The following is a 12,637-nucleotide window of genomic DNA, read 5'->3' as shown; positions in this document are numbered from 1 at the left end:
AATCTATCATCCTAGGAAGACCTTTCCTAGCCATAGCAAGAGCTGTGATTGATTTTGACAGAGGTGAACTAGTCCTTCAATGGAATGAGGACTCCCTTGTGTTTAAAACTCAAGGATCTCCCTCTGCAACCATGGAGAGGAAGCATGAAAAGCTTCTCTCAAAATAGAGTCAACTAGAGCCCCCACAGTCAAACTCTAAGTTTGGTGTTGGGAGGCCACAACCAAACTCTAAGTTTGGTGTTGAATACCTATATCCAAACTCTAAGTTTGTTGTTGGAGAGTCTCAACAAAGCTCTGCATATATGTGAGGCTCCATGAGAGCCCACTGTCAAGCTATTGACATTAAAGAAGCGCTTGTTGGGAGGCAACCCAATTTTTATTTATCTAACTATATTTTTCTTAGTTATATGTCTTTATAGGTTCATGATCATATGGAGTCACAAAATAAATAGAAAAATTGAAAACAGAATCAAAAATAGCAGAAGAAAAATCACACCCTGGAGGAGCATCTGTCTGGCGTTCAGCGCCAGAACAGAGCATGGTTCTGGCGCTGAACGCCCAAAATGGGCAGCTTCTGGGCGCTGAACACCAGAACAGGCATGGTTCTGGCGTTCAACGCCAGAAATGGCACACAAATGGGCGTTGAACACCCAAAATGGCCACCAACCTGGCGCTGAACACCCAGAGTTGTGTGCAAAGGCATTTTTACATGCCTAATGGGTGCAGGGATGTAAATCCTTGAACACCTCAGGATCTGTGGACCCCACAGGATTCACTCAGGATCTGTGGACCCCACAGGATCCCCACCTACCTCCACTCACTTCTTCTCACCACTCTCTTTCACACAACCCCATAAACACTCTTCCCCAATAACCCTTCACCAATCACCTCAAACTCTCTTCCCCATCACCTCTTCACCACTTACATCCATCCACTCTTCCCCATAAACCTACCTCATAAACTCCACCTACCTTCAAAATTCAAAACCAATTTCCCACCCAAACCCACCCATATGGCCGAACCTTAACCCCCCTCCCTTCCCTATATAAAGCCCTCCATTCTTCATCAAATTCACACAACACACCCCTCTACACCCTTCTTGGCCGAAACACTTCCCACTCTCCCTCTCCTCAATTTCTTCTTCTTCTTCATCTATTCTTTCTTTTATTGCTCGAGGGCGAGCAAAATTCTAAGTTTGGTGTGGTAAAAGCATAAGCTTTTTGTTTTTCCATTACCATTGATGGCACCTAAGACCGGAGAATCCTCTAGAAAGGGAAAAGGGAAGACAAAAGCTTCCACATCCGAGTCATGGGAGATGGAAAGGTTCATCTCCAAAGCCCATCAAGACCACTTCTATGATGTTGTGGCCAAGAAGAAGGTGATCCCCGAGGTCCCTTTCAAACTCAAAAGAAATGAGTATCCAGAGATCCGACATGAAATTCAAAGAGGAGGTTGGGAAGTTCTAACAAATCCCATCCAACAAGTCGGCATCCTAATGGTTCAAGAGTTCTATGCTAATGCATGGATCACCAAGAACCATGATCATAGTAAGAACCCGGATCCAAAGAACTATGTTACAATGGTTTGGGGGAAATACTTGGATTTTAGTCCGGAAAATGTGAGGTTGGCGTTCAACTTGCCAAACATGGAAGAGAACGCACGGCCCTACACAAGGAGAGTCAACTTTGATCAAAGGTTGGACCAAGTCCTTATGGACATATGTGTAGAAGGAGCTCAATGGAAGATTGACTCCAAAGGCAAGCCGGTTCAACTAAGAAGATTGGACCTCAAGCCTGTGGCTAGAGGATGGTTGGAGTTCATTCAATGCTCAATCATTCCCACTAGCAACCGGTCTGAAGTTACTATAGACCGGGCCATCATGATCCATAGCATCATGATTGGAGAAGAGGTGGAAGTTCATGAGATTATACCTCAAGAACTCCACAAGGTGGCTGACAAGTCCTCCACTATGGCAAGGTTAGCCTTTCCTCACCTCATCTGCCACCAATGCAATTCGGCTGGGATTGACATAGAGGGAGATATCCTCATTAAAGAGGACAAGCCCATCACTAAGAAGAAGATGGAGCAAGCAGGATCTAGTTACTTTTAGGGATGTTTTCATTAGTTTTTATGTTAAATTCACATTTCTGGACTTTACTATGAGTTTGTGTGTTTTTCTGTGATTTTAGGTATTTTCTGGCTGAAATTGAGGGACTTGAGCAGAAATCAGATTCAGAGGTTGAAGAAGGACTGCTCACTACAAGATTTTTGTTTATTTGTGGAGGTTTTTTTTCTTATTTGTGGAGGTTTATAACCCCCACTAAATAGTTTGTGGGGGTTTCCAAAACCCCCAAAATTTGAGGTGCCATGAGGTCTTTTGTGGGGGTTTTGTGTGTGTTTAGTGGAGGTTTTATATTGAACTTTTGTGGCAGTTTTAAATTATTTTTGTGGCAGTTTAAAACCCCCACAAATTGACTTTTCAATTTGACACAAATTAACCATTTTGTGAGGTTTTCAAACCTCCACAAACCTTGTTGTTATTTATTTTTAATTTCAAATCATTCATTAATCTCAATTTAAAATCCTAAACATTCATTAATCTCATCTCATTTACATATTCTCAAATTAAAAATTTATTTTTTAATATTAAAATTTAAAAACTAAATCTTTTATAACACAATTCCTCAATATAAGACATAATTCTAAATATCGATAACCTTCATTAGCTTCTCCGCCACAACCTTCATTAGCTACTCTTCATATTCAGTAGAGATGCAAATATCCATAACGCAAAAATAACTGAGCTTTATATGTGTGTATAGGGTATAAATAAAGAAACGCCATATCATTTTTTATAAGTGCAACACAGCATGCTGTAGACAAACATTCTATAAAAGTAATAAAATAAAAGATATACAAAGGAAATGTCTTCTTTCATGAATCAATTTGTATCTTTTATAAGATGCAACATCAAATTATCCATTCGAGATGCACAAAATTCAAGAAGAAATAAAAGTCTGAAAGGGAACAAATGAAATGATACAAACATGCAAGCATATAGTTTTAATTCACCAGAATAAGTAAACATATAAACTCTGAATGAAAGTAAACAGTAAAGCTAATTTTAGAAAAAACAAAAGATGCTATACTTTACAAAGAGCTCTGTATTCCTTCTCAAGGTACTTGATACATGACTTCAAGCAGTATAAATAGCAAGCCCTTACACAGTTCTTTGTCTCTTTATTATAGTGTCCTCTGACAAGTTCATCTCCTCCAATACGGACATTACTACCTCTAAAATTGGCCACAATATTCCATCCATAATCTTGTAAGGGCCAACCTCGGAAAGAAAGTCCAAGCAGGGTTTGAGCCTCACAATACCCTGAAAGAAATAGTTCAGTGACATCAAAAGGACCAGTTTGAACATAGATGAGGTCCACCTATGCCTAAATAATTTAACAAAGATTTATTAATAAGAAAGCAATTCTATATACAAATCATTGAACCTATTATTGTTCAAACACTAGTCTTTCTAACAGCAACAAAAGCACTAACCTTGTAACACCTCTATATTGAGATGTTCTCTAGCCAAAGGTATCAATGGATTTTCTGAGTAATTTGCTTCTGGTTCTGCTCCACCATTTCGTCATGCACCCTCTTCTTTGTAGTGCTCATGACAGCATGTGATGCTTGTTGTGAGGATGTGACACAACTTGATTGGGAGCTTGGACTCATGGACAACCTCAGTGATCGTAAAGGGTGTTAAAGCAAAAGCTGGACATTATGCCCAAACTAACTTGAGAATTGAAAAAGAGAGATTATCTTTACAAGAGAAAAGATTAAAATGAAACTAAGATAAGAAAGAGATCGATCAAGTAACTGAATAGGAGAAGAGAGATAGTGTTACCTCATATATCTATGTACAGACATAGTTCTGATGGTCTGTAGTGGTACTATTTCCTTTCTATACACACAGAAAACTACACAGAAAACCTACCAAAACCACACAGAAAAAAATCACCAATCAAACACTATTTTCTTTCTATACATACAAATGCATGCATAATAAATAAAAAGTTTAAAATGTTACCTTTGGTAAAATTTTATACAAATTTTCATTCAAACATATCTCTTGCCAAGTTAGTAGCTACATTATCTTCAATAGCATCGCTATCTAATAAATTGGTAGCTAATTGGATGTACTCATTATTGGGGTCAAATAATTGTTCAAGTTCTTGCTCTTGATATGGCTCATTTTCGTACACTACATCTTCATTTCCTTGACCCATGTCATATATATCCCTTGGCTTGACATGCACAGCAATACTCCACCCTTTATTTACCATATCATCAACATAATACACCATTTGTGCTTGAGATGCTTCAATATAAGGTTCATGTTCTTCACGCTCACCCGTGTGAATTAATCTATCGAAATTGACGCAATTGAAATTCCAATGGTCTTTTTTATAACCTCTGTCCCTAGTAGTGTCAGCCCATTTGCATTTAAAAAGAACAACAGCAAATTGTCCATGGTAGTTAAGTTCAATTATATCTTCTAACTTGCCATAATATGGCAAATTTGCTTGTTTCATATTTCTATCAGCAATACTTGCAATGCAGGGTGTGTTAGAGACTAAGAATACTCCACTATTTTGTGTCTTAAGGCCAAATTCTCTAGTCAAAGTTCGAAATCTATACCCATTGATGTCATAAACAGAAAATCTCCTTGCATTTATCATTGGGCCTCGTGCAAGAAACTTTATATCAGTTGACATTTCTTATGGATTATCTGGATTCACACTCTACGAAGTAAAACAAAAAGTATCATTCAAGATTATTTAGTTGACTAATATACAATGTATACTTTATAAAGTATGAATTTTCACTTACCAATGCTTGAAACCAATCAACAAAGTCTTTATTAACTTTCTTTTCTATCTCTGCAGGTGAGAGTCTTCTTCCTTTTGAAGTTCTCCTAATGTGGTCTCTAAAGGCGTTGATATATGGTTTCACACCTTCGCGATTGAAAACCACATAACGATGAGCTTGCAACTTCTCTATTTTAGTTAAATTGAAGTTTGAATGACCTCCATGTGGAGTACCTAACTTGGGCAAGACTGAAGACATTTCATAAGGGGGATCATAACAAAGACGACTAGGCCTATTAAATCTAGTTTCCATGTCATCAATATACCGAGAACAAAAAGTAAGAGACTCTTCAGCTAAATAACCCTCAGCAATAGAACCTTCTGGATATGCTTTATTTCGTACAAAGGACTTCAAGTGTCCCAATTCCCTACATAGATGAATTGTCAGTGTACTACAATTTCATCAAATGATTTTTATTTTAAAAAAGGGAAAGCATTATTGTACCTTTCGATGGGATACATGTATCGATAATGGACTGGCCCCCCAAGTTTTGCTTCCTCAACAAGATGGACTGTTAGATGCACCATAACGGTGAAAAATGATAGAGGAAATAACATTTCCAAATGGCAAAGAGTAATCACAATGCGATCTTGGAGCTTATCAAGTTCTGTACGACTTAGACTCTTACCACAAAGAATTCTAAAAAATGAGCAGAACTCAATCAAAACTGAGGTAACTTGGTTTGGTAGCACATTACGGATTGCTAGTGGAAGCAACTGCTCAATCAAAATATGACAGTCATGACTTTTAAGTCCAATGATTTTTTGTTGTGCCTCATCAATACATCGAGATATATTACTTGAGTAACCATCGGGCACCCTAACATTCTTCAAAGTTGCAAGAAAGACCTTTTTAGCATCTCGTGTTAGTGAATACAAAGCAAGGTGATATTTTCCATTATCATCTGGCCAAAGATCACGCCTTATCCCCATGTCTTGTAGATCTTTTCGGGCATTGAGATTATCTTTTGCTTTAGATTTCTCATTGAGTAAAGTATACAAAATATTATCGCATACATTTTTCTCAATGTGCATAAAGTCAAGGTTATGACGCAACAAGTTGGTTTTCCAATATGGAAGTTCAAAAAAGATGCTTCTCTTTCTCCACTGCATAGTTGCTTGCCTACATCTTTTTCCTTTCTTGTTCAACTTTTCTTTCTTCCAAAATGTAACATCAAGATTTTCTACTTGTGCCAGAATTTCAGATCCTGATAATTTAGCTGGGGGATCACGTTCTTCTATGTGTCCATCAAAACGAACTCTACTTAACCTGAATCGATGTTGTCTACCAAGAAAACGTCGATGACCTATATAACACCATTTTTTGCTATGATTAAGATAACAAGGTTTTGCATCAAAATTACAAGTTGGGCAAGCCAAACCAGTATATGTGTTCCATCCAGAGAGCATGCTTAGGCCAGGAAAATCACTAACTGTCCATATAAGAGCTGCATGAATCTTAAACATTTTATGTTCTGATGCATCATAAATTTCCATACCCTCATCCCATAATTCTTTCAACTCTCTGACAAGTGGTTTAAGATATATGTCTATATTATTTCCGGGACTATGCTTGCTTTGATTGCCTTCCTTGAGAAACTCATCAAAGTCTCTACGATTTTCTCTTGGCTCATCGTTTACAAAATCTTCCGTGCCTGAATCCTCACCGCTCTCCTGATCCATATGTATCCCGAAAGCATCATTTACCATGTTATCTAGGAGATGTTTAGTTGTCAATGTCTCGCGCATGACATGTGCACTTGTTGAGAATTCGGTTACTTCTTTCTCGCCATGAAAGTTCCATACAAGATAATTCTTAGGGAATGGTTTGTAAAGTAAATGATCTCTAACATCTTTTCGAGCATGCCATTTGTGAAACCCACAACTTGGACACGGACATATTATCTTACTATTCTCAATTGCTCCATGTTGAAATGCAAAATCCAAGAAGTTTTCTAGACCGACTATGTATTCATTTGAGTTTCGTGGCTTAGCAATCCAAGATTTATCCATTGTTTCTAGTTAAACTTCAAGTAGAAAAAAATAATTACTAGACGTGTACTAATAAAAAATATATATGGACTTCTAACATAATAAACTACAAAGCTATAATAGACTTCTAACATATTTAAAACAAAATAGGATATAATTATTATCTTACCTCAACAAGCGCTTGTTGAAAAACAATAGAAAAAACTGGTAAGAGATGAAGCTTTTTCTGAGCTGTTTCTGAGATGAATTGCTTCTAATTTTGAGCTGTTTCTTCTGCCAATGGATTACAAAATGCCCTGTGAGTTATGAAGCTATCCCTCCTACAAATAATAACCAGTAAATTAAAATTAAAAGTTTATGGTTAATTAATGAATTAATATATATATAAAATAGTTTTATTTAAGAGTTTATGGTTAATTAATGAATTAATATATATATAAAATAAAATTTAAATTCTTTTAATATTTATTTAACTGAACCAGTAAATTAAAATTATTTAACTAGCCTAAATTGATTACAATCAAATAAGACTAATTGATATATTTAACTAAAACGATGCAATTAAAATATGATTAGATAAAGGTTTCAAAATGCATGAAACATAATAGTAATTATATCTTGTTTTTATTTTATCAATTTCCTTATTTTATCAATTTTCTTATTATGACACTAGCTAGGAATGCAAATAAGTAGTTTATTAGTCTTATCCCAACAAGAATGTAAAGCACAGACCATAATGGTTCTAAAATAACCTTATGGAAAATATTGGAATGTATGATCGGAGAGAGAGTTTTATGTTAGTACTTATTGGCACTTATTATGGATAAGTAAGAGCAGGGAATTATTTGATTCAAGCTACACTAGACCTCCTTATCAGCAATCACTAATTCTCAATCACGTCCACAACATTAGAGACACTTCATAAACGGAACATGAGCATAGTTTCTAAGGGCAAGACAGAGTAAACCTCCTCTTATTGGCAGAGTTATCAGGAACTGGAATGAAAACTGGATCACTGGATTCAAACAAGAAAAAAAAAGGTTGAGATATGTGACGCTACGCTAACCATAGCCACCAATCAGCAGAACAAAATTTCAATCCAATCATTACCAGGATAATACAAAATTTGCAAGCTAAAATGAAGACATACCTTGCAATGTTCAACGCAAGTTGATGCAAGTAAAAAAGGAAGAAAAAAAAGGAAAACACATATTCATTTACACTTGTTAAGGCTCAAAGACTTTATTTAAAAATTATTGCTTATTAGCGATCCAACAAATATCATATGTACATTAGAATCTTCAGTACTTTCAAGACAAGTTTTATGTGTCAATCAAAGAAGTACTCATGTTAATACTAGTAATCAAGAAGCAAAATGAATGTGAATTAATGAATGAGACAAGATAAGTACCTTCTAGAGTAGAAGACTTGTTTATTTTTTGTGATGCTATGCTAACTGTGATCATCAATGATACAAGGTGCAAAAGAAGGCAACAAATAGAAAATGACGGATTAATAACTGTAATGACAATATTAAATATGAAGGGATTTCTTCTATATATAATATGCAATGCATTGCAAGCAACATACAAAAACAAAATAAATTAAAAGAAAAGAATGAAGATGAGGAAATTTCGAAGAGGACAAAATGGTCAAAGAGCGTGCCCTTTCCTGGAAGCCTCTACAGTCCACACCCACCAACTGTACAAAAACCAAAGCCACTTTCCTGGAAGTACCCTTAGTCGCTTTTTCCCCTTCTTCCAAGTCACACACACATTTCTTAATTACTATTATAATATTATTCCAACCTGCATGCACTTTCAAATCACACATACACACACCAATCTCTATCTCTCTTTCCGTATATAAACCTCCTAATAAACACTATCTTTGCCCATTGCACTTCCTAATCCCAAAACCACTCTCGCTCTACACAATCACTAATAACTGAATAGTAGTTTCAGTGGAGTCGATATAATGGAAGCATTGAATAATAGAAGATTATTGAAGTCACATTTAGTCAATATTATAATAGAGATTACTGCTGTTATAGTATTTGAAATATAAATTTAATTTTTTTTCTTTTCTTATAATGCTCAAAATCCTGCCCTGCATCTAATTTCTTCCACAATTACCAACTAATTTAAATAATAAAAGATTCTCATTGCAATCTTTGTTACTCACAAAACTATATACTATATCATATGATTTTTCTGACCTCTATACACTGTGGTCCATGTTCCAAGTTTCCTCCGCTAGCCTCAAGCTCAGGGCTCAGAGCAACACTTGTCACTTAATTATAACAAATAAAAAATATTGAAAGATAGGCAGTTAAAGGCAGTTAAAGAGAGATAGATCTAAGTTTAAGGTAAGACGAAAGGCAGTTAAAGAAAAATACTATATAAATAAACAGATAAGGACTTAATTACTCATGCATTCTAAGACCAACAAAACCCTCATAAGAAAATCTCATATATAAATTCCTGGATGAAAGAATAAAATTAAACCTACAATATAATTGAAAATAAACTGATAGTTTCAACTTTCAATACCTGTTTCAGGTTAATCAAGAAGTTCCTGGTTAGATAAGCTTGGACAATTGCACGAGCACTCAGAAATAGTAGCTGATAACCATTTTCCTAACATAAATTCAGTATTCAGCATTAGATTTGAGATTCAATTCAATGAAACAATAGGTAGATAATAACGTCAACCATGCTGGGGTGCATTTACATTTGATAGAAGAAAAAGTTAACTTGACAACCATTACTATGTAACAAGCTTACTGAAGAATGCAAGGTGAAACATGGAAACAAAAGAAATAAAAAAACGTAGAGCATGCAATTGGACTATGGACCATGAACAATTGGTATCAGTTTTGTTAGACACAAAAAAAGCCACCATCTCAAGATGTAAATTAAATGTAGATATTATTATCATGTCAAATTTGGTAATTTACCTCCAATTGAGATTTTCGAAAAATAATGATAACATGGAAGAAAATATAGCTGGAGAGTGAGAGTGAGATGAGATGCAGAATAAACTGATAAACCCTATCAACTCAAACCTGCAAAAGCATCAAACAAAGGGAAAAAATATTCATATAATAATCTTTTTTTCCTCATTCATTTTCACCTTTTCGGCTGCACACTCTGAGTCACGTTCAATCCGAAAACAAAATTTCACAGAAAAATAAAAACAAAATAATCGAAACTTGAAACCCCCCAAAACAATGCTCTGCTCGTTCTTCTTCTCTGAAATTAGAACACAAGTTTGACACACACACACACATATTTGCCCTACTATGGCCGTAGTCTATTTAGCCAATAAATAATTACAGTAGAAGCAGATAAAGACCGCTTCGGATCTCACCATATACATATATTCAATCCAAGCAACTTTTGAATCCCTAAAACCATCCATTGTTAGCTACATGATGACACATTAATATGGCAAAAAACCAAAATGCGCATAACATGGTTAACCAAAAATAAATAATAATAAGAAGAAGAAGAAGAAACAGTAATACAAAAATAGCTGAGAAAAAAGAAAGAACACATTTAGGAAAATCCAGAAGCAGAGCGAATGGAATTTGCAAGGATCTGATATGTGAGGAGTTTACTTAGCAACCATTCTGGTGATGAAATCCTCATAACGGATCTTACCATCGGGGCCAACATCAACCTCCCTGATCCAGAAGTTCTCGATCCAGAAGCTCTCTACCGCAACAAACACGGCAATGGTGACGGTGCCGGCGGCGAAAACAGCAACGAGAATGGTGACAAGAATGGCGTATGTTGAAAACTTAGGGTTTCATTCTCTCTCAGCGAACTCGGTGCCTCACATTTTGGGGAAAAAAAGAGAAAATGATGTTTCATTCGAAAACCTTGAATTTTAATTAATTATGAGTGGAGGTTTTTTAAAATGCCATAAATAAAATATATTGTGGAGGTTTTTAAAACCTCCACCAAAATACTCCCTCAAATCAATATTAATCTTGTAGTGGCTGATGCAGTTGGATTCTGACCTCCCTGCACTCAAAGTGGATTTTCTGGAGCTACAAAACTCGAAATGGCGCGCTTCCAATTGCGTTGGAAAGTAGACATCCAGAGATTTCCAGCAATATATAATGGTCCATACTTTGGCCAAGAATAGATGACGCAAACTGGCGTTCAACGCTAGCTCTTTGCCCAATTCTGGCGTCCAGCGCCAGAAAAGGATCCAAAACCAGAGTTGAACGCCAGAAATGGATCAAAACCTAGCGTTCAACTCCACATGTAAACCCTAGTAGCTAGTTTATTATAAATAGGACCTCTTACTATTGTATTAGACATCTTTGGATTATCTTTTGATCTATTGATCACGTTTTAGGGGGCTGGCCATTCGGCCATGCCTGGACCTTTCACTTATGTATTTTCAACGGTAGAGTTTTTACACTCCATAGATTAAGGTGTGGAGCTCTGCTGTTCCTCAAAGATTAATGCAAAGTACTACTGTTTTCTATTCAATTCATCTTGCTTCGCTTCTAAGATACCCATTCGTACTTCAATCTGAATGTGATGAACGTGACAATCATCATCATTCCCTATGAATGCGTGCCTGACAACCACTTCCGTTCTACATTAGAATTGAATGAGTATCTCTTAGATCTCCTAACCAGAATCTTCATGGTGTAAGCTAGAATGATGGCGGCATTCAAGAGAATCCGGAAGGTCTAAACCTTGTCTGTGGTATTCCGAGTAGGATTCAATGAATGAATGACTGTGATGAGCTCCAAACTCGCGATTGCAGGGCGTTAGTGACAGACGCAAAAGGATAGTAAATCCTATTCCAGCATGATCGAGAACCGACAGATGAATAGCCGTGCCGTGACAGGGTGCGTTGACCATTTTCACTGAGAGGATAAGATGAAGCCATTGACAAGGGTGATGCCTCCAGACGATTAGCCGTGCCGTGACAGGGCATTGGATCATTTTCCCGAGAGATGACCGAAAGTAGCCATTGACAGTGGTGATGTATCACATAAAGCCAGCCATGGAAAGGAGTAAGACTGATTGGATGAAGATAGCAGGAAAGCAGAGGTGCAGAGGGACGAATGCATCTCCATACACTTATCTGAAACTCTCACCAATGATTTACATAAGTATTTCTATCTTTACTTTTATTAATTAATTTCGAAAACTCCATACTATTTTATATCTGCCTGACTGAGATTTATAAGGTGACCATAGCTTGCTTCATACCGACAATCTCCGTGGGATTTGACCCTTACTCACGTAAGGTATTACTTGGACGACCCAGTGCACTTGTTGGTCAGTTACACGGAATTGTGAACCTTGGTATTGGCATCATGTTTTTGGAGCCGTTGCCAGGGAAAGAAAGAGCAATGAATTTTACATAATTAAAGTGTAAATCACGATTCCGCGTACCATGCATACAGGAGGATGCCCTTTGGGCTGTGCAATGCCCCAGCCACATTTCAGAGGTGTATGCTTTCCATCTTCTCGGATATGGTTGAAAAATTTTTAGAAGTCTTCATGGATGATTTTTTTGTCTTTGGCAATTCATTTAACACCTGTTTGCATCATTTAACTCTTGTTTTGAAAAGATGCCAAGAAACTAACTTGGTCTTAAACTGGGAAAATGCCATTTCATGGTTCCTGAAGGGATAGTTCTTGGGCATAAAGTGTCATGCAGAGGTATAGAAGTTGATA

At 36.5% G+C, this 12,637-nt stretch overlaps 1 protein-coding gene and 1 long non-coding RNA gene across 9 annotated transcripts; both read right to left on the bottom strand.

Moving 5' to 3' along the window:
* LOC107639335 lies at positions 2,973-8,463 on the bottom strand. Of its 8 annotated transcripts, none has more exons than XR_001620074.2 (6): positions 8,335-8,463; positions 7,728-7,938; positions 7,093-7,243; positions 3,908-3,993; positions 3,556-3,796; positions 2,973-3,382 (listed from the first exon to the last, which is right to left on the bottom strand). It is a non-coding gene; the product is annotated as an uncharacterized LOC107639335 (long non-coding RNA). The 8 variants fall into 8 exon arrangements; XR_002361129.1 differs by having other exon boundaries at positions 3,556-3,774; XR_002361133.1 differs by having other exon boundaries at positions 3,556-3,774; positions 7,891-7,938.
* LOC110271067 lies at positions 4,782-6,502 on the bottom strand. The gene is made up of 3 exons (XM_021121168.1): positions 5,377-6,502; positions 4,894-5,299; positions 4,782-4,805 (listed from the first exon to the last, which is right to left on the bottom strand). The coding sequence occupies exons 1-3, from the start codon at positions 6,426-6,428 to the stop codon at positions 4,782-4,784; spliced, it is 1,482 nt and encodes a 493-aa protein (XP_020976827.1). The 5' UTR covers positions 6,429-6,502.

Source organism: Arachis ipaensis, chromosome B04 (assembly GCF_000816755.2).
Source record: "Arachis ipaensis cultivar K30076 chromosome B04, Araip1.1, whole genome shotgun sequence".
Lineage (NCBI taxonomy): Eukaryota > Viridiplantae > Streptophyta > Magnoliopsida > Fabales > Fabaceae > Arachis > Arachis ipaensis.
Note: the sequence above shows the minus strand (reverse complement) of the source record. Positions and strands in the feature narration are given on the sequence as shown.